Source organism: Mandrillus leucophaeus, unplaced genomic scaffold, assembly GCF_000951045.1.
Source record: "Mandrillus leucophaeus isolate KB7577 unplaced genomic scaffold, Mleu.le_1.0 Scaffold13, whole genome shotgun sequence".
Classification (NCBI taxonomy): domain Eukaryota; kingdom Metazoa; phylum Chordata; class Mammalia; order Primates; family Cercopithecidae; genus Mandrillus; species Mandrillus leucophaeus.
Genome location: NW_012101254.1, coordinates 2,415,072 through 2,435,544, shown reverse-complemented (window position 1 = coordinate 2,435,544; position 20,473 = coordinate 2,415,072). Strand labels below are relative to the sequence as shown.

Below are 20,473 nucleotides of genomic sequence, written 5' to 3'. Positions count from 1 at the left end.
TTTTAACACATGGTGGCATTGCAGCATTTTAGGAAAAGGTTATCTAGAACATTGATTTTTTAAAAAAAGTTTGTAGCATTTAGCCAAGAACTATGAGGGATCTGAGATTTTACCCTACTTGCAAGCTAACAAATTCGCCGGCCACAGTTTCATAGATGTTGGTGGAAGATATTGTGAGTACTAGAGTCATCACAAGTTTGAGACAAAGCACTCTAGTACTCACAGTCATAGCAGTAGCCAGAGTATCGGCATTTTCTTGAACTATTCCCTTAGTGCCAATTCTCACAGGGTGAGAGCGAGTGAGCCAGGTGTCACCTGCACAGCCAGTGTTTTTTTGTTCCAGGAGAGGACCCCAGAACTTAGGGAAACTGAATCTTTAAACTGAACTTATTGTACACATGCCTGCCCTTTGCTCTGGTGGGAGATGCTATCTCTATCCTCCAGGGCTGTCCCCTACACAGACGTTTATGAAAAGGTAGTCTAGAACAAAAGTAGTCTACCAGTAAGACATGTGGAAACATGACAGGACCGTAGGTGACTGTCTCCCAACACAGTCTTGTTTCACTAATACCACTTACAATTAATTGCAAGCCAGCTGCTTGATTTGAGTTAGGTGTTTTATAATTCATGACTTTCTTAGGTCTCCAGGTAGTAATTGAGATTAGTTAGGATATACTTAATATGGGATTCAAATAAAAACTTAATCCCACAGGTAGGTTATTTTTTTACAATTACCATATCTTTTGAGTTCCCTTTCTCTTGATGATATTAAACCAAGGTAGAATGGTTTGATTCTCTGGATATAATTCTTCATTTTAGGTTGATTTCCATTTTAAAATTCATAATGTAAAGCATTTAGAAATTTGGGAAGTAGTAAGCAAATATTATAAAAGGTGGAAACTTTTTTGTTAAAAACGTTCTGTCCTGTAAGGAAGTAGTTGCATCAAAAATAAATCACTGCTGCGGAACAGTGGTAATATCTTCAGTATTTGGAGGTTGTAAGATCTAGATTTGAGAGAGGTCGTATTTAGTCTCATCAGCATTTTTTATCAGCGACACCTTGGAAAGAAAATTAACATTTAATTGGGAAGATATCCATACCACACCACTGCCAAGCTGTAGTCTTTATCGTTAACACTTGCCATATGTATTTCTACTGTATGTTACACGTTTCCAAGAGTTACATGGTTAACATTAGTAATTATATGGTCAATTAAAATGGGAAAATGCAAAAATTATATAGGAAAGCATAAAAGGCAGAAGCAAGTACAACTTGGAAAATTGTAACTATAGCACTGAGAAGTAACAGTGGCAACCAGACTAACCTGGTTTAGGACATTGGGAAATGTGATGACCTATTTTCAGAGCGTTAGTGCGGCTTAACAATAGTTTTGTAGACATTACTTGTATTACATATTAGGAAATGGACTCAGGTATCATCTTTTTATACATAGAGGAAAAAAATTAAGAACTTGTGAATTGGTTTTTTTAGAAGGCATTAAGAACTTGTGAGTTGGTTTTTTAGAAGGCATATAATTAACTCTTTGAACTAGTAATCTGGAAGAAACACTATTTTTGTAATTTGTAATAAGTTTCTTGATATCTATGCCCTATTTTTTACTCGATACTGATTATAAGAGACCAAATACAATTACTACTGTATGCTCCTTTTAAATCACAAATAAATGGACTATTAGATACTTTTAATTGGTCTTGAGGCACCCTCAATTCGAAAATCCTTATTTTAGGATTATGTGTCCATTTACCTTATATTGGGTAAAACCACATTTAAAGCAACCTTGCTACTTTAATTTTAGGCTCTCTAGAAAAGGAAATCCTGTTATTTCCTTCAGAGTAGTAGGTCCTTTTAAATACAAAAAGTCTTTAAAATAATTCTCTCTATTAGCTAACCTAAACCTTTTCATTTAGGTAAAAAAAGATTTTTCTTTTTATCTTGGGTAGAAAAAAGGAAAGAAAAAGCACTCACCATGATGTCTAGTGGTATTTTCTGTAATATTTTTGTTCTTTAAATATTTGAGCGCTGTTTGTGGTGTTCTAATGTTAGGTGAGTAAGATGAAAAGATTGCATGTTCATTTTATGATTTTTAAATCTCAATATTATGTTTCACTTCTTTCACTGAAACACACTATATTACCGAGTCAAGAAGAGTTTTTCATTGCAGCTTTTAGATATATTTTGGTCATATACTGTTTGCACAGTTGCCAATTCTTGCCAAATTTGTGTTTGTGCATTTTATTTTACTCCTTTAATGTACTACTCTGCAATTATACTTGTAAAATGTTTTGCCTGTTCACTTTTCGAATTTTCAGAGTTTACAATTTTATCATTTGAAATCTTAATGAGTATCATGATCTTCCCTCATTTTGGTCATTTATGGAAATGTTAAACCACCTAGACTTTGGTTTTATATAGTAGCATAACAGTTTTGGATAAAGTACAGATGCTTTTAAAATGCAATATTCATGTTCTAGGATATTGGTATGGTATAGAGCTTGAAAAACCCCATGGCAAGAATGATGGTTCAGTTGGAGGTGTGCAGTATTTTAGTTGTTCTCCAAGATATGGAATATTTGCTCCCCCATCCAGGGTGCAAAGGTGAGAGAATGAAATTTATGTTTATTTACAGAAACTTTTTGTAATTTGCAGTGGTTAATAGAGACACTAATTTTATTTTAAAGACATGCTCTGATCGTGGCTCATGTCTTCTTTCAAGGGGTTAACCAACCACCTTCAGAGAGAAGGCTCATGGAAAGCTAAATTTGCTTTGCTGAGGATTTGCAATTTTAAAAACCTCCTTTATTCCTCATTTGCAAACCCTATGAGTATGTGTAGGCTATTAGAAGTGGCGTTTGGAGCTAAGAACAGTGAGAGCAGCAAGCTTAATCTGTCATGCAAACAAAAGTAAAAATGCTCTCTGATTGCTTCAGTCACATCCTAACTACATTAAATTTCCTGCCAGCAGGCACCCCATTCATTCTCCTGCAAACCTAATGGAACCAAAATGGCTTTTTCCTCTGATTTCTTTAGTTTTCAAAAATAGATAGGCAGTAGATCTTTGGGGGAAGTGAAGCTTCAAGGATTTTTATATAATATACCTCCTTGGTGTTTCTTCTTAAGATAGTATCTTTCATACCACCTCATCTGGTTTTAAAAAATAAGTTGAGCAGAAACAAAGTCCTCATAAAATTCCAGATATCATTATGTGAAATGGCTTCTCTTATGCTCTGGAAGAAGTCGGTTGGTATGCCTTTGAGTGGATGGGAAATGGGACTAATCTTTAAATGAGAGATAACATATATGGCATCATCACATTCATGAGACTAGAACTACGATCGCAATCTGGGAGTCTTGTCTAGTTTTCCCTCACAACTAGACTGTTGTGACTATCTCCTGGCAAATTGAAGTTTTTACATCCATTTCTCCCTCGGTTTCTTTTTCTTAGTGAATCATTACATGTTTGTTTAGTATTAATTTCCTTCTGTGATATACTTGATGTAATTTTCTTCTCATTTATGGTGATACAGAATTTAACATACAGTGTTTTGTCGTTTATAAAGTATCTTCACTTAAATGTTGTTTCATTTGATCCTAATAAATATTGATCAGGTAAGCTGGAGAATAATAACTATCACAAATATTTGTTGAGCATTTAGTAAGTGGGTAGGCTCTGTACAGTGTACTTTAGATGCATACTTCATTAATTCCCCCAGACCCTGTGAGCTGTAAGCTATTAGGATCATTCCCATTTTGCAAATGAAGAAACAGGTTTCAAAGAGATAAGTGATTTAGCTGAAGTCATACAGCTAATTAGGCGAGGAGCTGGACTCAGCCTGGGTGTGTTATTTTGTAATTTTTTTTTTGTAAGCCCTTGCTTTTAGATGGTTTGTTCTTTTTTTTTTTTTGTATTTATTTTATAAATGAAGAAAAGGAAGTAGTAACTATGAATAGTGCTCATACATGCTGGGGTCTGGTTGCAGGACTCTTCATATATTAACCTGTTTACTGCTCTCCAGTAACCCTGTGGTGCAGGCACCATGTTCCATAGATGAGGAAAGTAAGTCACAAGAGGTGACGTGTGCTGTGCTCCCAGCTGGGGATTGGAACCCATGTAGTCTGGTATCAGCATGCATGCCCTTAACCATAACCCTATAATGGTTAGAAGAGCTTCAGGGACCTTCTTCAGGGCATATATCTTGTAAATAATTGGTTTGGGAGTAAAATCCATGCTGAGTCACCAGTCAGTCTTCTATGTTCTCATGTTACTTTGGGCATATCTTCATCAAAACATTGCAGCAGTCTCTTAGAAATTTTGTCTGTCTCCTAGTCATGAGGACTGGGATTCTGCTTGTCATGTTTGATTACCCAGAGTACATAGTTTGGCATATTTTAGGCACAGTAAATATTGATCCAATCTGATTCCTGGTTCAGTGGTTTTATGCTGTAACAGCTTTTTCCCCCTCCTTTACATTGTAAAGCCACTTTCTCATGGTTTCATCTTTTCTTTCTTGCTTTGTTTCTGCAGCACACGTTTTTTACTTTTTTTTTTTTTTGATTGCCTTCTATTTGGTTTTCTTTAAGGTGGTGCATTTAAAAGCAGCCCCCTCTGCTTAAAAAAAAATAGGGCTGTCTCTAAATGAACTGCTATCTCAATCCAGCTGTCTTCCTGTCATCTTCTGATTGTCTCATTCATCATCATCAAATACTATTAAGTGTCTTTTAGCACTTATGCTGTGCTAGGCATTCTATAAGCAAATAAAACAGACATGGTCCCTGATTTTGAGGAGTTTCTAATCTGAACTAGCTTTGGAACTCTTGAAAGATACCACTGATCTTCAAAATGGAAGAATTTTAAGCCAGGGACTATCCCAGAATGTTTGCACACATTATTTTTTTCTGCTTGGATGGCTTTCTACACCCACCTACTATTGCCCAACTTTCACCTAGTTAATACCTTTTCTTTGGCTAATATATGACTCAGTCAAAACTTCTTTAGAGAAACTCTGAGAAAACTCACGAGGTTAATCACACATACAGACACACAAACACACACACACACACACAGAGACACATTGCTCAAGTGATCTTCATTAGCATAGTGTTCACTTTCTTAGTTCTTACTATTATTAGGCACTTACTACTAATGAACTGATTACTTCTAGAATTCACTCCCTCTCAACTGTCTGTTACTGCTTCATTCAAATATCCGTCCTCTTCGTAAAATCATATTCTTTGTGTCCATCAGTCTCTCATTGTGGTATGTTGTATATCATGTAAAAATGATGCCTGTGAATTGTAACGTGAAATTGCAAATATTGCAAGAGTTGCAGGATTTCTTGATGGTAATAAGATATGCTGGAGGAAGTGATTGACAAATGACGGCTTTCCAGATTTAGGTCACTAAACAGTTGAAAGAAAATGAGCCTGTCAGGATTGACTTTTTAAAAATAAAGAATGATTTGAATATCAAAAAATGAAGGAAAACCCATCGGGAAAGTGACCTTTATGATTGTGGCTTAGAGTCAAATATAAAGCAAAAGATGTTGAATTGTATTAGTCATATAGTTTTACCAGAAAAGTCACTCACACAAACTCAGCCAATGTATTTTTCTTTCAATTTAAGAATTAGTGCCTTTTTCACAGTATTAATCTAACATTTGTTAAGTTTAATATAAAATAAACATATTTTCATATTTTTAGTTTCACCTTTGAAGATGAAGTTACAAAGAAATAAATTCAGGTCCATATTTTAGGTGAATTCACTTGAATTTTTTTCTACACTAATTATCTTTGGATAGTGAGAACCTCTTCTATTTAATTATTGTTTTTCTTCCATGCCAGATGGAAGCTCATTCCTGGCTTATAATGGACACTCAATAAATATTTGTCTAATGAATGACTACAATTGGGGTGAAAAACTTAGTTGATAGCCAGTCTTAAACCTGAAAACCAGCTACTTCTAACGAGGTGTACTTTGTTTTATTCATAGAGTAACAGATTCCCTGGATACCCTTTCAGAAATTTCTTCAAATAAACAGAATCATTCTTATCCTGGTAAGACTACACAGTTTTGTGGTCCTAATCATTATTTCTTTGCTTTCATTTATTGAAAAATTTTTATTGTGAGGTATATATGTATACAAAAGGGTCTATCAACTGTATTTGTATAGTTTGTGTAATAATAGAGCAGACATCTGTTACCTATCCCGTGGCTGAAGAAGAAGATGACCTGATCTGTAGAAACCCCTGAGTACCTCATCATCTCATCTGCCTCCCTCTTCATATACCCCAACCTCAGGTGGAGGAGTCTTGAATTGCACCTTAATTATTCCTTTGATTCTCTTTATTTTTATCACCCATATATAGATATATCAATAAATAATATGTGTTTAGTTCTGGTTGTTTGCTATTTTGTTATTTAGCATTCCATTGAAATATTCATTCCATAATTGATGGTTATTTGGGTTATATCCTGTTTCTTTTCTATTGCAAACTATATTCTTGTGCACACTTGAAGTTTCTCTAGCATTGCCAGGCATGGGATACCTATGCCCTCCACCTTCCTAGGTAATGCCTGTCTGTCTGTATTGCATACTGTATCTGCGATGAACCGGAGCCTCTGCTGCTCCTCACCTCGTTAGTACTTACCTTGTTTGATTTAGAAGTCTACCTATCTGAAGGGCTTAAATGGTATTTCATTACGGTTTTAATTTGCGTTTTCTAGATTACAAATGAGGATGAGCCTATTTTCATGCTTATAGGCCATATGCCTTTCCTGTATTATGAAGTACCTGTTCAAGTTTCTTGCCCATTTTCAGGGGGTGGTTTGTCTTTATCTTATTAATTTGTAGGCTTCTTTGTGTATTTTGGGGACAAACATTTTGTCAATTTCATGTGTGGCAAATATCTTGCCCAGGTTGTTACTTGTCTTTTAATCTTTTTATTTATTATTTTTGGTGTCTTTAGGTTAGCAGAACTCCTTAATTTTTTGTAGTCAAAATAGCAAAACATGTTATGGTTTGCCCTTTTTGTTTTAAGAAATCTTTGCTTAAAATTGAAATTATGAAGATATTTTCTTATGTTGTTTTCTAAAAGATTTATATTTTTGTGTTTCCCATTTGTCAGTTTACTCAGAATTGATTTTGTGTGTGGTAAGGATCTAATTTCTTTCTTTCTTTTGCACGGATAACTATCTGTGAAAGAATGATTTGTATAATACCAATCCTTGAATAATTGTTGAGGTTAATTTTATGGTCCACTCTAATAGGTATGTTGTTTTAATTTGAAATTCCCTCGTGTTTTAATTTGGGATTTTCTAAAGATGTTTGATGATGTGTTGGTTGCTAGGGATGCTGTGACAAAGTACCACAGACTGGGTGGTTGAAACACAAAAATTGATTTTCTCAAAATTCTGGAGGCTCTACAAGTCTGAGATCAAGGTGTTGGCAGGTTTGGTTTATTCTGAGGCCTTTCTCTATGCCTTGTAGATGGCCTTCTATCTCTGGTGTCTTCATGTGGTCTTTTTCATTGTGTGTGTGTGTGTGTGTCCCACTCTCCTCATCATAAAGACACTAGTCACGTTGGATTAGAGCCCATCCATATGACCTCATTTAACTTAATTACCTCCAATTACATATGACCTCATTTTACCATAATTATCTTCAAATATAGTCACATTCTGAAATGCCAGGAGGTTAGGACTTCAGCATATGAGTTTTTGGGGGACACAATTCAGTCTGTAACAGATGCTGACTATCTTTTCATATGTTTATGTGCCATCTCTTTTTTTGTATTTTTTATTGACATATCATAGTGGTACATATTTTCGGGGTACATGTGATAGTTTTATGCACATATACAATGTGTAATCATTAAGTCAGGGTAATTGGGATATCTATCACCTCAAACATCGATCTTTTCTTTGTGTTGGAAATGTTATAATTCTTCTCTCCTAGCTATTTTGAAATATGCAATAAGTTATTAACTATAATTTCCCCCTGTGCTATTGAATACTAGAACTTATCCCTTCTATTTAACTGCATGTTTGTGCCCATTAGCCAACCTCTCTTTATCCCCCTTCCCACCCACACACCCCTCCCAGCCTTTGATGTTAATCATTCCACTCTACCTTCATAAGATCCACTATTTTAGCTCCTGCACCTGAGTGAGAATGTGTGATATTTGTCTTTCTGTGCCTGGCTTATTTCACTTAACCTCCAGTTCCATCCATGTTGCTGCAAGTGACAGGATTTCATTCTTTTTATGGTGGAATACTCTTCCACTGTGTACATATACTATATTTTCTTTCTCCATTCATCCACTGGTGGACACTTAGGTTGATTCCATATCTTGGCTGTTGGGAATCGTGCTGCAATAAACGTAAGAGTGCGGCTATCTCTTCAATGTACTGATTTCCTTTCTTTTGGATATATACCAGCAGTGGAATTGCTGGATTCTATGATAGTTCTATTTTTAGTTTTTTGAAGAACCTCCATCCTGTTTTTCCACGATGGCTGTAGTACTGCTTATTCTCAACAGCGTACAACAATGTCCCAACAATGGTATGCTATATCTTTTTTGATGAAGTGCCCGTTCACATCTTTCGCTCATTTTTAAATTCTGTTTGCTATTTTCTTATTGTTCTTTGTATATTTTGAATACCAAGCATGTATCAGACATGTGTTTTGCAAATATTTTCCCCCAGTCTGTGGCTTGTCTTTTCATTCTCATAACAGTGTATTTCACAGAGCAGAAGCTTTTAGTTTTAATGAAGTCCAAGTTATCAGTTTTTCATTTCATGAATTGTGCTTTGGTGTTTTATCTAAAAGTCATCATCAAACCCAAGATCACTCTGATTTTTGTCCTGTGTTATCTTCTAGGAGTTTTATAGTTTTGTGTCTTATACTTAGATCTATGATCCATTTTGAGTTAATTTTGGGGTGAGATGTGAGGTCTGTATCTAGATTTTTTTTTTCGCATGAGAATGTCCAGTTGTTGGAGTATTATGTGTTGAAAAGACTGTCTTTTTTTCCATTGAATTGCCTTTGCTCGTTTTTCAAAGATCAGTTGACTAATTTATATGGGGCTGTTTCTGGGCTCTCTGTTCTGTTTCATTGATCTATTTGTCTCATCTTTTGCCAGTACCACACTGTCTTGATTACTGTAGCTTAATAGTAATTCTTCAGGTTGAGTAGTGTCAGTCCTCTGGTTTTGATCTGCTTCTTCAGTGTTGTGTTGGCTATTCTGGTCCTTTCACCTGTGTATATACACTTCATAATCAGTTTGTTAATATCCATAAAATAACTTGCTGGGATTTTAACTGGGATTGCATTGACTATATCGATCAAGTTGGGAAGAACTGACATGTTAATATTTAGTCTTTTTACCTATGAACATGGACTGTCTCCCTATTTATATCTTCTTTGACTTCTTCCATCAGAGTTTTATAGTTTTCCTTATATAGACTTTGTACATATTTTGTTAGATTTATACCTGTGTATTTAATTGTTTGGCATTAATGTAAATGGTATTGCTTTTGTAATAATATATTTTTTTATCTTATACCAGCGTTCTTTTGGTTAAGTATTTGCCTAATATATCTTTTTCTGTCCATTGACTTGTAACCTTTCTATGTTCTTGTGTTTTTAGAATATTTCTAAATGGAATATAGTTAGGTTTTTCTTTTATTATTATTACTATTATACTTTAAGTTCTAGGGTACATGTGCACAACGTGCAGGTTTGTTACATATGTATACATGTGCCATGTTGGTGTGTTGCACCCATTAACTCGTCATTTACATTAGGTATATCTCCTAATGCTATTCCTCCCCCCTCCGTGCTCCCCACAATAGGCCCCGGTGTGTGATGTTCCCCTTCCTGTGTCCAAGTGATCTCATTGTTCAGTTCCCACCTATGAGTGAGAACATGCGGTGTTTGGTTTTCTGTTCTTGCAATAGGTTGCTGAGAATGATGGTTTCCAGCTGCATCCATGTCCCTACAGGTTTTACTTTTTTAAAAAAGTCTGACAATCTTTCTTTTAACCTGAGAGTCTTACTCATTTGCATTTATTGTAATTACTGATATACACTGATGATATTTTTGTTATTTGTTTTCTATTCACTTTTTTGTACTTAATAAGTGATTTTTATTTCTCAACTTTATTCTGGCTATATATCCCACCCTCTGTTTTTTTTTTTTTTTTTTTTCATTCTGTTTACTCCCTCTACTTATGTAGAAGTTATAGTCTATGAAGATGCTTCTTAGTAATTACTGTAGATAATTTAGCATTAATACTTGGTAAAGTCTGAAGTTAATGATTTTTATCCTTTCTCAAATAATAGAAAATAATTAGAAACTGAGTTGTCCAGTTTATATTTTATTTCTCCTATAAATTTGACATTATTGTAGTAGTTTTATATTGTAACATTACTCTCATATTTCCCAGTATCTTTACTCATTAGTCTCATATTTCCCAGTATTTTTACTCATTAACCTTCAAAATTTCTACTTGGGATCATTTTTAAAATTTCATGTATATTCTTTAAAATTTCTTTTAGAAAGGGTCTATTGGGTAGCAAACTCTTTGTTTTTTGTCTTTTCCAATGATAATTTTACTCGGTGTAGAATTTTAGGTTGAAAGATATTTTCCCCTTGCATATTGACAGTATCGTGCTGTTTTTTGGCTTCTGTCATTGTTGATGAGACGTCATCTGTGAGTCTAACTAATTCATATTAGTCGTTTCACTATGATATGTCTAGGTAGAGATTCCTTTTTGTTTATCCTTTTTGTTTGGCATTATGGATTTTTCTGTATCTGGGAGTTGATCAATTATTTACAATTCTTATAATGTTAGAATAGTTTCTCCTTTATTATCTTTCTTAGCTCCTTCTGAAACTCTGTTTAGTAGTATGTTGGACCTTCTCATTTTCTTTCCCATGCTGTCTCATATTTCTCACAACTTGTCACTCTAGACTATATTTTGGATATTTTCAGACCCATCATTCTGTTTCCTGATTCTCTCTTCAGCTATGTTTATTCTGCTGCTTAATCCAGCCATAAAGTTTTAAAATTATGAAGATTGTCTTTTTATTTCTGTTTTCAAATCTGCTTGCGACTTACCATTGCAATTCTTTCCCCGTATTTTCAAATTTTTCTTTTATGTCTTTAAATATTTAAAGTATTATCTTTTATTTTGTGTTAAATAATTCAGTATCTAAAGCCTTTGTGAGTCGGATTCTGCCATCTGTTTCTGTTGAGACTAACTTATGGTTTGCCTTCTTTCCTTGTGAGTTTTGTAATTTATTCTTGTGAGATGCTTGTTTTACTCAGAATTTTATATATAAAAATTCTTTGAGGCCTGCGTAGATGCCTCCAGACAAGATTATATCTACCTGTGCCAGTTGCCTGGAGGCACTGCCAACCTGGGACACTTTAATTTATAGTCTCTGCAACATATTTTTGCAGATAACATGAATTTCATTCATGGTAACAAATTCTGAGGGGAGAAAATTTTGTCTCTTACTGAGGATTAAGGTTGACATAAGTGACTTTCCTTTGTCTTAATCTGAACGGTGTTTCGTTTTGTTTCTCATTTCACCTTGCACTGAGAGTGAGCTGTTTGGGATCCTCACTTTAACCAAGAATTTTTTTGTGAGACTCCATTTGGAGGCCCTAGGCTTTATTTCCTTCCCTGTCTCCTGTGCAGCCAGTAAGGAGCTGCACAGCCCAGGTCCTCTGGAATTCAGTGGAAAGCCTGCTGGTATAAGATGGTCAATTACTTTGGTGCTTGGGGGACTCTGATGGTTTCTCTTTTTTATTTTTAGCCTCTTTGAAATTGTGCCTTTTGTGTCAGCTCAATAGTATTTTTTAACAATTATAGTTTTAAACTAAAATTGTGTCAATCAAAAGATTCATTTAGCACATCTGGTCTGCCATAACTGGCCAGGCTGGAAGTCTTATTTCTTTTTAAAAACATCTTTTTAAAAATTTACCTGTTGTGAAGTGTTTTTGTTTCTGTTGTATTATTTGGAGATGCCAACAATTAAAAGCTCTGAAGTTAATTGTTCAATGTTTTATGAATGATTATATCTTTAAACCATTTTATCTTTTTCTTTTTTGTATGATTATCAAGATTGTCATATTTGATAGTAAAAATAATTAGCTTTATAAATGTGTGATTCAATTTTATTTGATTTTTAAGAAATCTTATAATGAAATTCTCCAAATATAACGTCATGCTCTTCACTTATTCATCTATGTGTATAGTTTGATCATGAAGGTAAAGATGAAAATTTGTTAAGAAATCTAAACTACCATTATATTCTGTATACTTACCTTCTCTGTTTTCTTTTCTTTTTTAATGAGATAGGATCTCACTCTATTGCCCAGGCTGGTCTTGAACTCCTGAGTTCAAGCAGTCTTCCCACTTGGCTTCCCAAAGTGCTGGGATTACAGGTGTGAGCCACCGTGCTGGCCTGCTTTCTGTTTTGAAAGAAACATTTAATATAATAGAACATCTATAGAAGAAGTGATAAAATATCATTTTAAATAAGAACTGAAAGCTTATATTTTTCTTCTTCTAACCCCAACTTTCATATTTAGGTTTTAGGAGAAGTTTCAGCACAACTTCTGCTTCTTCCCAAAAGGAGATTAACAGAAGAAATGCTTTTGCCAAGTAAGTATTAAGAAGATTTAGAAAAACGCCTTTCAAGATGAACATGATGGGATTCTGTGAAGAAAGAAAAGTGGAGTGCTGTATCTTTTGCATCGCTTGGTAGAGTTTTAACACGTAGGAGAAAAGGTGTGATGAGTGTATTGAGAAGAGTTCTTCCTCCCTCCTTTGCAAGCGCAATTAAAAATGTCATCAGTGACTAAAACTAGTGCACTGCATGTATTTTATCTTCATAGAGGTTAGAACTGTTAATAAAAGTTAGAGGAATTTACATATTGTCTTTTCATTAAGTAGGGCGGATTGCTTTTAAACTCTCCTTAAGTAATCAGAGATTTGATTTAATATTGCCAGTGATACATGAAAGAAATGTAAGGTGTAATCTTACCAGTTATTCTGAAAAATGCTCCCAATTCCTCTTAAGAGTATATTGCTCACAAAAGCCTTTTGTTGTGTTGTTTTGTTTTGTTGTAGAGAGAATGCCCTTTGCTCTTTTTCATTTTTGTTCATCTCCCCCAGACCCACTTTACTACTCCCCAGTGGTTTTCTGAAGCTTTTTCACTTTAGAACAATATGAGGCTCTTCCAGACTGATTGGGTTTAGAGGTTCTTTTTTTAAAATGCTGCCAGTTAATCTATGAATAATACCCTGGGGGAAAAGGCTTAGCTGCTTAGGGAAGTACACATGCTTGCTTAAGTAGTGGGACCCTAGCAGCCACCAGAAATTAGAGCCCAAAGGCTAGAACTTGATGTCCCACCGGGGACAGGCAGGTCATTTGTTTACCTTCTGGCATGAAGGTATTGGCAAGCTTCGCAGAGGTCTGAAATTTCACAGGAGAAGCCTGGCTGGTCCTAAGGACTGTTAGGTACTGTTGAGAGGGTTGGGTGGGACTGTTTTTCTCCCTTCCTCAAAACCATCACCAATTTTGAGAATTTTGAAATTGGTCTTCTTGCTTGAGTAGCTGAAAGAGTTTAAGGGCAGTCAGTTTATGCTCCCAGTTTATTGAAGATATTCAAGAGTTCCTAGGCAGAATGGAAGAAGCTGCTAAGAAGAAACAACCAGGAAATAAAGGATTCTGAAGGGAGAGAGGTATCCAAATCAGTGTCGAGATGCTGGTGAGTGGAAGAACATGATACAGAGAAGCAAGGGAAGGAGAAAACAATCTGAGCCCTGGGAATTATACAGCAGGTATGGTTATACACAAGGCGCTCTGCAGACGTGAGGTGGAAATATCAGTACTTCCCTGTTTTCTCTAAAACTAAAAAAGCTTTAGTAATATTTATACAGGTTAACACTAGTACCTTAAAAATATACTTTTATTGAGCATAGAGAATAAACTTTTTTTTTTTTTTTTTTTTTTTGTGAGATGGAGTCTCACTCTGTTGCCCAGGCTGGAGTGTGGTGGTGCGATCTCGGCTCACTGCAAACTCCACCTCCCAGGTTCACACCATTCTCCTGCCTCAGTCTCCCGACTACAGGTGCCCTGCCACCATGCCCTGTTAATTTTTTTTTTTAAGTGGAGACGAGTTTTCACCGTGTTAGCCAGGATGGTCTCGATCTCTTGACCTGGTGATCCACCCACCTTGGCCTCCCAAAGTGCTGGGATTATAGGCGTGAGCCACCACACCTGGCCGAGAGTAAACTTTTTACGTTATTTATTTATCTGTTTTTACTCATAATGTGTGCAACCAAAATGTTTGGTGATCATTGTTCTCAGGAACAAAAGAAAGGGTTTCAGGTCTGGCAGGCACTAGGACATTTGTCCCTGCTCTTAGGGATGAGGGAAACAGGGCAGTGCTCGATGGCCTTCTGCTAAGGGGCCAGAGTTGATTGCGTGTTGTGCTGTTGTTAACCTGGAGATGTGGTGCGTTCTGAGGCACATGTGTTGAAAAAGTGCGTTTCTTGAGATTCATCCAACTCTGCTCCATTTCCTTGCTTATTTGTATGGAAATAAATGATACTTTGAGAAGAAATGTGGAGAATTGAGTCAGAGATGATGGACGTTCTTGGGTAGAAACTTGAAGGTCTTGGAGGACACATGTGGCCCCTACGAGTGAAAGCAAGCTGGGAGAGGGGAAGGAACAGTCCCCCCATGCCCTTTCTGTGAGAAAACAAGATTTTTCTAGATCATGTACAGAAATGGTAGTGAGGAGTACGTTTCATCCCGAGGAAGACATGGCAGAAAGGGGGAGGGAAGCAGCTCTGTCTTCAGAACACTGTATGTCCAGTGCCAAGAATTAGCTTGAGATTTTACCACACAGGTAAAATCAGGTCACAGGGACCTGATAGGCATGAGGCATCCATTCTCCTTCACTCTGCGGATGTCTCCATCCCGTCTGGGATCTGTCTCCTGTCCCATGTTACTAACTCGCTTCAGCTCTTCTCCATGTTATCAGCAGGGCTTGCTCAAAGATCCTCACTGGGTCCTGTCTGTGGAATCTGGTTCACTGGCATGGTTTGGTCAGCCCAAATTTGATTGTCTTTAGGCGGAACTCGTATGATCCTGTCTGCCACAGGTCTGGCCTCTCACATCATGTGCTTGGGTTTGTTTTCTACCTGTCCCTTAAAGCTTTCGAATTCTCAAACACAGAATGAAGTCCAGTTTCATTGGCCCAGCATACAGAGACCTACATGATTGGCTCCTGTGTTTCCCTGACTTTTGTTTCATGGTAATATCCTCACAGGTGATTGCAGTTCTCTAAACTGTATGCTTTTCAGGAATATAAAAAGTAACATATATTTTGGCCGGGCACAGTGGCTCATGCCTATAATCTCAACACTTTGGGAGGCCGAGGCGGGAGGATCACTTGAGGTCAGGAGATCGAGATAATCTTGGCCAACATGGTGAAAGCCCGTGTCTGTTAAACTACAAAAAATTAGCTGGGTGTGGTGGCTTGCACCTGTAGTCCCAGCTGCTCAGGAGGCTGAGGCAGGGGAATCGCTTGAACCCGGGAGGCGGGGGTTTCAGTGAGCCAAGATCACACCACTGCCCTCTATCCTGGCAACAGAGCAAGACTCCGTCTCAAAAAAAAAAAAAAAAAAAAGAAAAGTACAAAAACTAGCTGGGCATGGTGGCAGGCACCTGTAGTCCCAGCTACTTGGGATGCTGAGGCAGATCACTTGAACCTGGGGGGTGGAGGTTGCAGTGAGCCTAGATTGCTCCACTGCACTCCAGCCTGGGTGACAGAGCAAGATTCTGTTTCAAAAAACAAAAAAAAGTAATATATATGTTTTTCTCAGACGACAATCTCTGCATTTCCTTTTCTGTGTGCTTATCTTTCAAGCTGGCAGAAATGTCATTTCCCCACTAACGTGTCTTTCCTGAGGCTTTAAGGGAGAAGAGACATCTTCCTCTTCTGTGCTGTATACAGTCTTTATTATAGTATTTATAACATTTTACTGACTATTATGTACAAATACCTAGAACGTAGCCCCATGCCTGCCATTTCATAGGTGGCCAATACATGTTTTTGAATGAGTAAACGGAGCTCTCAAACATACCGCAATTCTAAGTGTCTCAATTCTCTGGCTTTTGAGCTTTGACATACCTTGAATCAGATAAATCATTCTTATTAGAATGTGAAGTGTTTACCCAAGCCATTAATTTTTGGTTTAGATGTTGAATCCATTATTTGCTTGTTTCTTTAAAAGCTTTTTTGATTATGAAAGTTGTATAATATTTGAAAAATTAAGAAAAACCAAATGTAAAAAGGTCATCTGTAATGTTGATATCTAGATGAGATTATCACTGTTAGCATTTGGTATATACTTTTCCAATTGTTTTCCTAATGCATGTGTCTGATTTTTTTTTTTTTTTTTTGAGAGGGAGTTTCACTCTTGTCGCCCCAGCTGGAGTGCAATGGTGTGATCTTGGTCACTGCAACCTCCATCTCCTGGGTTCAAGTGATTCTCCTGCCTCAGCCTCCCAAGTAGCTGGGATTACAGGCCCGTGCCACCATGCCCAGCTAATTTTTTGTATTTTTAGTAGAAACGGGGTTTCACCATGTTAGCCAGGCTGGTCTCGAATTCCTGACCTCAGGTGATCCACCTGCCTCGGCCTCCCAAAATTCTAGGATTACAGGTGTGCACCACCGTGCCCGACCATGTGTCTGAATTTTTAAGCAAAGGGAAATGAATCATATTCCATATACCCATTTCAAAGCTTTCCCCCTGTATGTCGTGCTCGTATTCCCATATTCTTTAATAGCTTCCTTCCGCGTTACTTTAGCAATGTTTTTAAAGACTGTGCCGTGATATGAAAACATTTTTATGTTTTTTTTTCATTAATTTTTTTTGAGCCTCAGATTCTTCTTCCGTTATAAGGAGGTAATAATCCCCTCTTCACTGGTTTGGGTGAGATCAAAAGAGATAACGTATGTGAAGTGTTAGGTACCTACTGATTGTTCAGGAAGTGATAGCTGTTGTCATTATTCATGTGAAAATTACAGTAATTTTGTCAGGTTACAAAAATTTATTCACAATAATAAATGAAAAAAATCAGAATTTAACTTGTAATAGATGCCAGACTTGTAAAACATGTATTGAACTCTCCCCTTCCTTGCACCTTCCCCAATACTTCCTGTCTCTTTCTCTACATATATGTATGTGAGGGTGTTTTTCAATATTTATGTATTTATTTGATGAGTCTTACTCTGTCACCCAGGCTGGAGAGCAGTGGCACTATCTCAGCTCACTGAAACCTCCGCCTCCCGAGTTGAAGTGATTCTCGTGCCTCAGCCTCTCGAGTAGCTGGGATTACAGGCGCCTGCCACTGTGCCCCTCTAAGTTTTATATTTTTTGTGCAGCCAGGGTTTCACCATGTTGACCAGGCTGGTCTGAAACTCCTGGCCTTAAGTGATCTGACTGCCTCAGCCTCCCGCAGTGCTGGGATTATAGGCGTGAGCTGCTGTGCCTGGCTCTGTTTTCAGTTCATGCATTAAAGGTCTTTATTGGCAGTTAATTTTAATGTGGAGGAGTGGTGAGAATCATAGCCTTTGTCTCAGCTAATTTTTACAGCACTTCTAATTCCATGTTCACTCCTTTTTCACTGCTTTGAAGTTTTACTTTTTAATCACATGTAAAATAATTATGTGTATGTTTCATTTTTCTAAAATACGTTTTCTGTGTCATTTAAAACTACATTCTTATGCCAGAGCCACATTATTTTAACTGTTTTAACTTTATAATTTAACCTAATGGCAGCGTAAACCTTGCCTCATTATTTTTCAACCTTTTCTTAATTACCAGTACCCATTCTGTTTGTGAAGAGAGCCTGGCCTTTGTGCTTATGCAGCCATGGATCTGAGCCTCATCTTTGCTCTTTTCATCTCTCTGACCTCAGGCACATAGCTTAATTTTTTTGAGCCTCAGATTCTTCTGCCGTTATAAGGAGGTAATAATCCCCTCTTCACTGGTTTGGGTGAGATCAAAAGAAATAACGTATGTGAAGTGTTAGGTACCTACTAAGTGTTCAGGAAGTGATAGCTATTGTCATTATTCCTGTGAAAATTACAGTAATTTTGTCAGGTTACAAAAAATATCCATTTGGGGAGGATTAACCTATATACATTTCTGTTTAGTAACAGAGCTCCTCCATGTGTGTTCTTCAGTAAAGATTTATGCTTTTTCTTACAGGTATTACATGTTTCTTCAGTAAATTTATTATTTGTGCATTTGACGTGTGAATAATTTAAGACTATTTTCTAATTAGAATTCTATCACGTACTTGCAGATGTGGCTTAGAATAAATCTCTGAGCCTCAGTTTTCCTATCCATTAAAATTAGTCATCTTCCTTTGTTGCAGGGTGGTTAATAGGAGCAAATGAAACATTGTATGTGACAGTGTATTAAAAATATAGAAAGTGAAATGAAATATGAAATAAGAGCCAGATTCTGTTCACAACAAGCTGCTGTGTAGTTTTAGTAACAGGTTCTGTGTTGAATCTCCTGTGGGGTAGGGAGAAGGGTTTCTTTTGGAGGGGGGTGGCATGGGATAGAGGATGGAAGGCTCCAGGTAGTTTTGGTGGTTTCTTGCCGTTTTGGAAGGTCTCAGCCCAGGGGGCAACAAGACTCTGGTCATGTTTCTGTTGTGGGTGAATATCAGGGTCAGTTACTTCCAGTGGACAGTGCAGGCAGCTCTGGGGCAATATGGCCTTGAGGCCTTGGGTGAGTGCACTGGGGAGTCCCATGCCTCATTATCAGGTTGTGGTGGTGGTGAGTGCTAGGAGACGTTCTAGCACATTGTAAGGAATGTTATGTTGTAGGGAGAAGGAGAGGCAGCTGCTCCAGGCACCTCAGACCCTCATTAGTGTTAGTGGCTGGGAGGGTGCTAAACTTTTAACTGTAACTGGAGTTTATACATAGAACATATGTGCATATATGTATAGATATTTCCAAAGTTGTAGATTTACAGTTTTTGAAATTTGTTTTCATATGAAAATATATTTTTTTCGAGTGAACAAAAAATAAATTTACTACACTGTCAAAATACTAGATTCTTTTCTTTTTGCTTTATTTGATAATATTGATAGCAATTAAAACAGCCAAAATACTAGATTCTTTCTTTTTGCTTTATTTGATAATACTGGTAGAAATTAATTAGGTATAAGTGTATTTTTTCTAATTGCTATTTTACTGAAAGCATATATATGTATATGTGTGTGTACATACACATATATATGTGTACACACACACACACACACATATATGGCAAATGAAATCTTAAATCCAGAATAGGGTAGTTTTAAAATAGCGCAAAGACAAAAACTTTTAAAATGTTAAACAAAAGTACAGTTGAACTTTGAGTAATGAGTGCGGGCATTTAGGAGTGCCATCCCCTGCTTGCCTGCACAGTTGAATGAAAATCAGTGTATATCTTTTGACTCTCCCAGAACTTAACTACTGATAGCCTACTGTTGACTAGAAGCCTTACCTATAACATAAACAGCTGATTAATACATATTTTGTATGTTACATGTAGTATGTACTGTATTCTTACAATAAAGTAAGAAAAAAATGTTAAAGTCATAAGGAAAATATATTTACTATACCTTAAGTAGAAGCAGATCATCATAAAGATCTTCATCTTCATTGTCCTCACTTTGTGCAGCCTGAGGAGGAGGAGGAGGAAGAGAAGGGGTTGGTCTTGCTGTCCCGGGTGGCAGAGGCAGAAGAAACTCCGTATATACGTGGACCCACATACTTCAAATCTGTGTAGTTCATGGGTCAACTGCATATTTTAAAACTGCTATTTAAGATTTGAAAATCAAGTTGTGACCATAAAGTATTCTCTTTTGGGAACTGAATGAATGAATTCTGCATCTGGCAGTGGAAATGATATCAGGAAATGATGGCTGTCGTAATTCTTTATGTGAAAATCACAGTAATCTTCAGCACTAAAGAATTTTCCCCACTTTTCCCTTCCGCACAGATCGAAAGCTGCTTTGCGTCGCAGTTGGAGCAGCACTCCCCCTGCAGGTGGCATTGAAGGGAGCGTGAAGCTGCACGAGGGGTCTCAGGTCCTGCTCACGAGCTCTAACGAGATGGGTACTGTTAGGTACGTGGGCCCCACTGACTTTGCTTCAGGTATCTGGCTTGGACTTGAGCTCCGAAGCGCTAAGGGAAAAAATGATGGGTCAGTGGGCGACAAGCGCTATTTCACCTGTAAGCCGAACCATGGAGTCTTAGTTCGACCGAGTAGAGTGACCTATCGGGGAATTAATGGGTCCAAGCTTGTGGATGAGAATTGTTGAGTTAAGCTTCTAAAATATTAAATAAGCTCGAAT

At 37.0% G+C, this 20,473-nt stretch overlaps 1 protein-coding gene across 2 annotated transcripts in view; it reads left to right on the top strand.

The window, feature by feature from the left end:
• Positions 1 to 20,473, top strand: part of CLIP4 (CAP-GLY domain containing linker protein family, member 4) — an 83,993-nt gene extending 63,520 nt beyond the window's left edge. The window contains exons 13-16 of one of the 2 annotated variants that reach the window (XM_011972568.1): positions 2,494 to 2,617; positions 6,009 to 6,073; positions 12,623 to 12,695; positions 20,119 to 20,473. In XM_011972568.1, coding sequence (XP_011827958.1) covers positions 2,494 to 2,617; positions 6,009 to 6,073; positions 12,623 to 12,695; positions 20,119 to 20,440 — 584 coding nt within the window. In that variant the 3' untranslated portion in view covers positions 20,441 to 20,473. Of the gene's footprint in view, positions 1 to 2,493; positions 2,618 to 6,008; positions 6,074 to 12,622; positions 12,964 to 20,118 lie in introns of those variants that run through there. The other variant, XM_011972569.1, reaches the window with a different exon arrangement.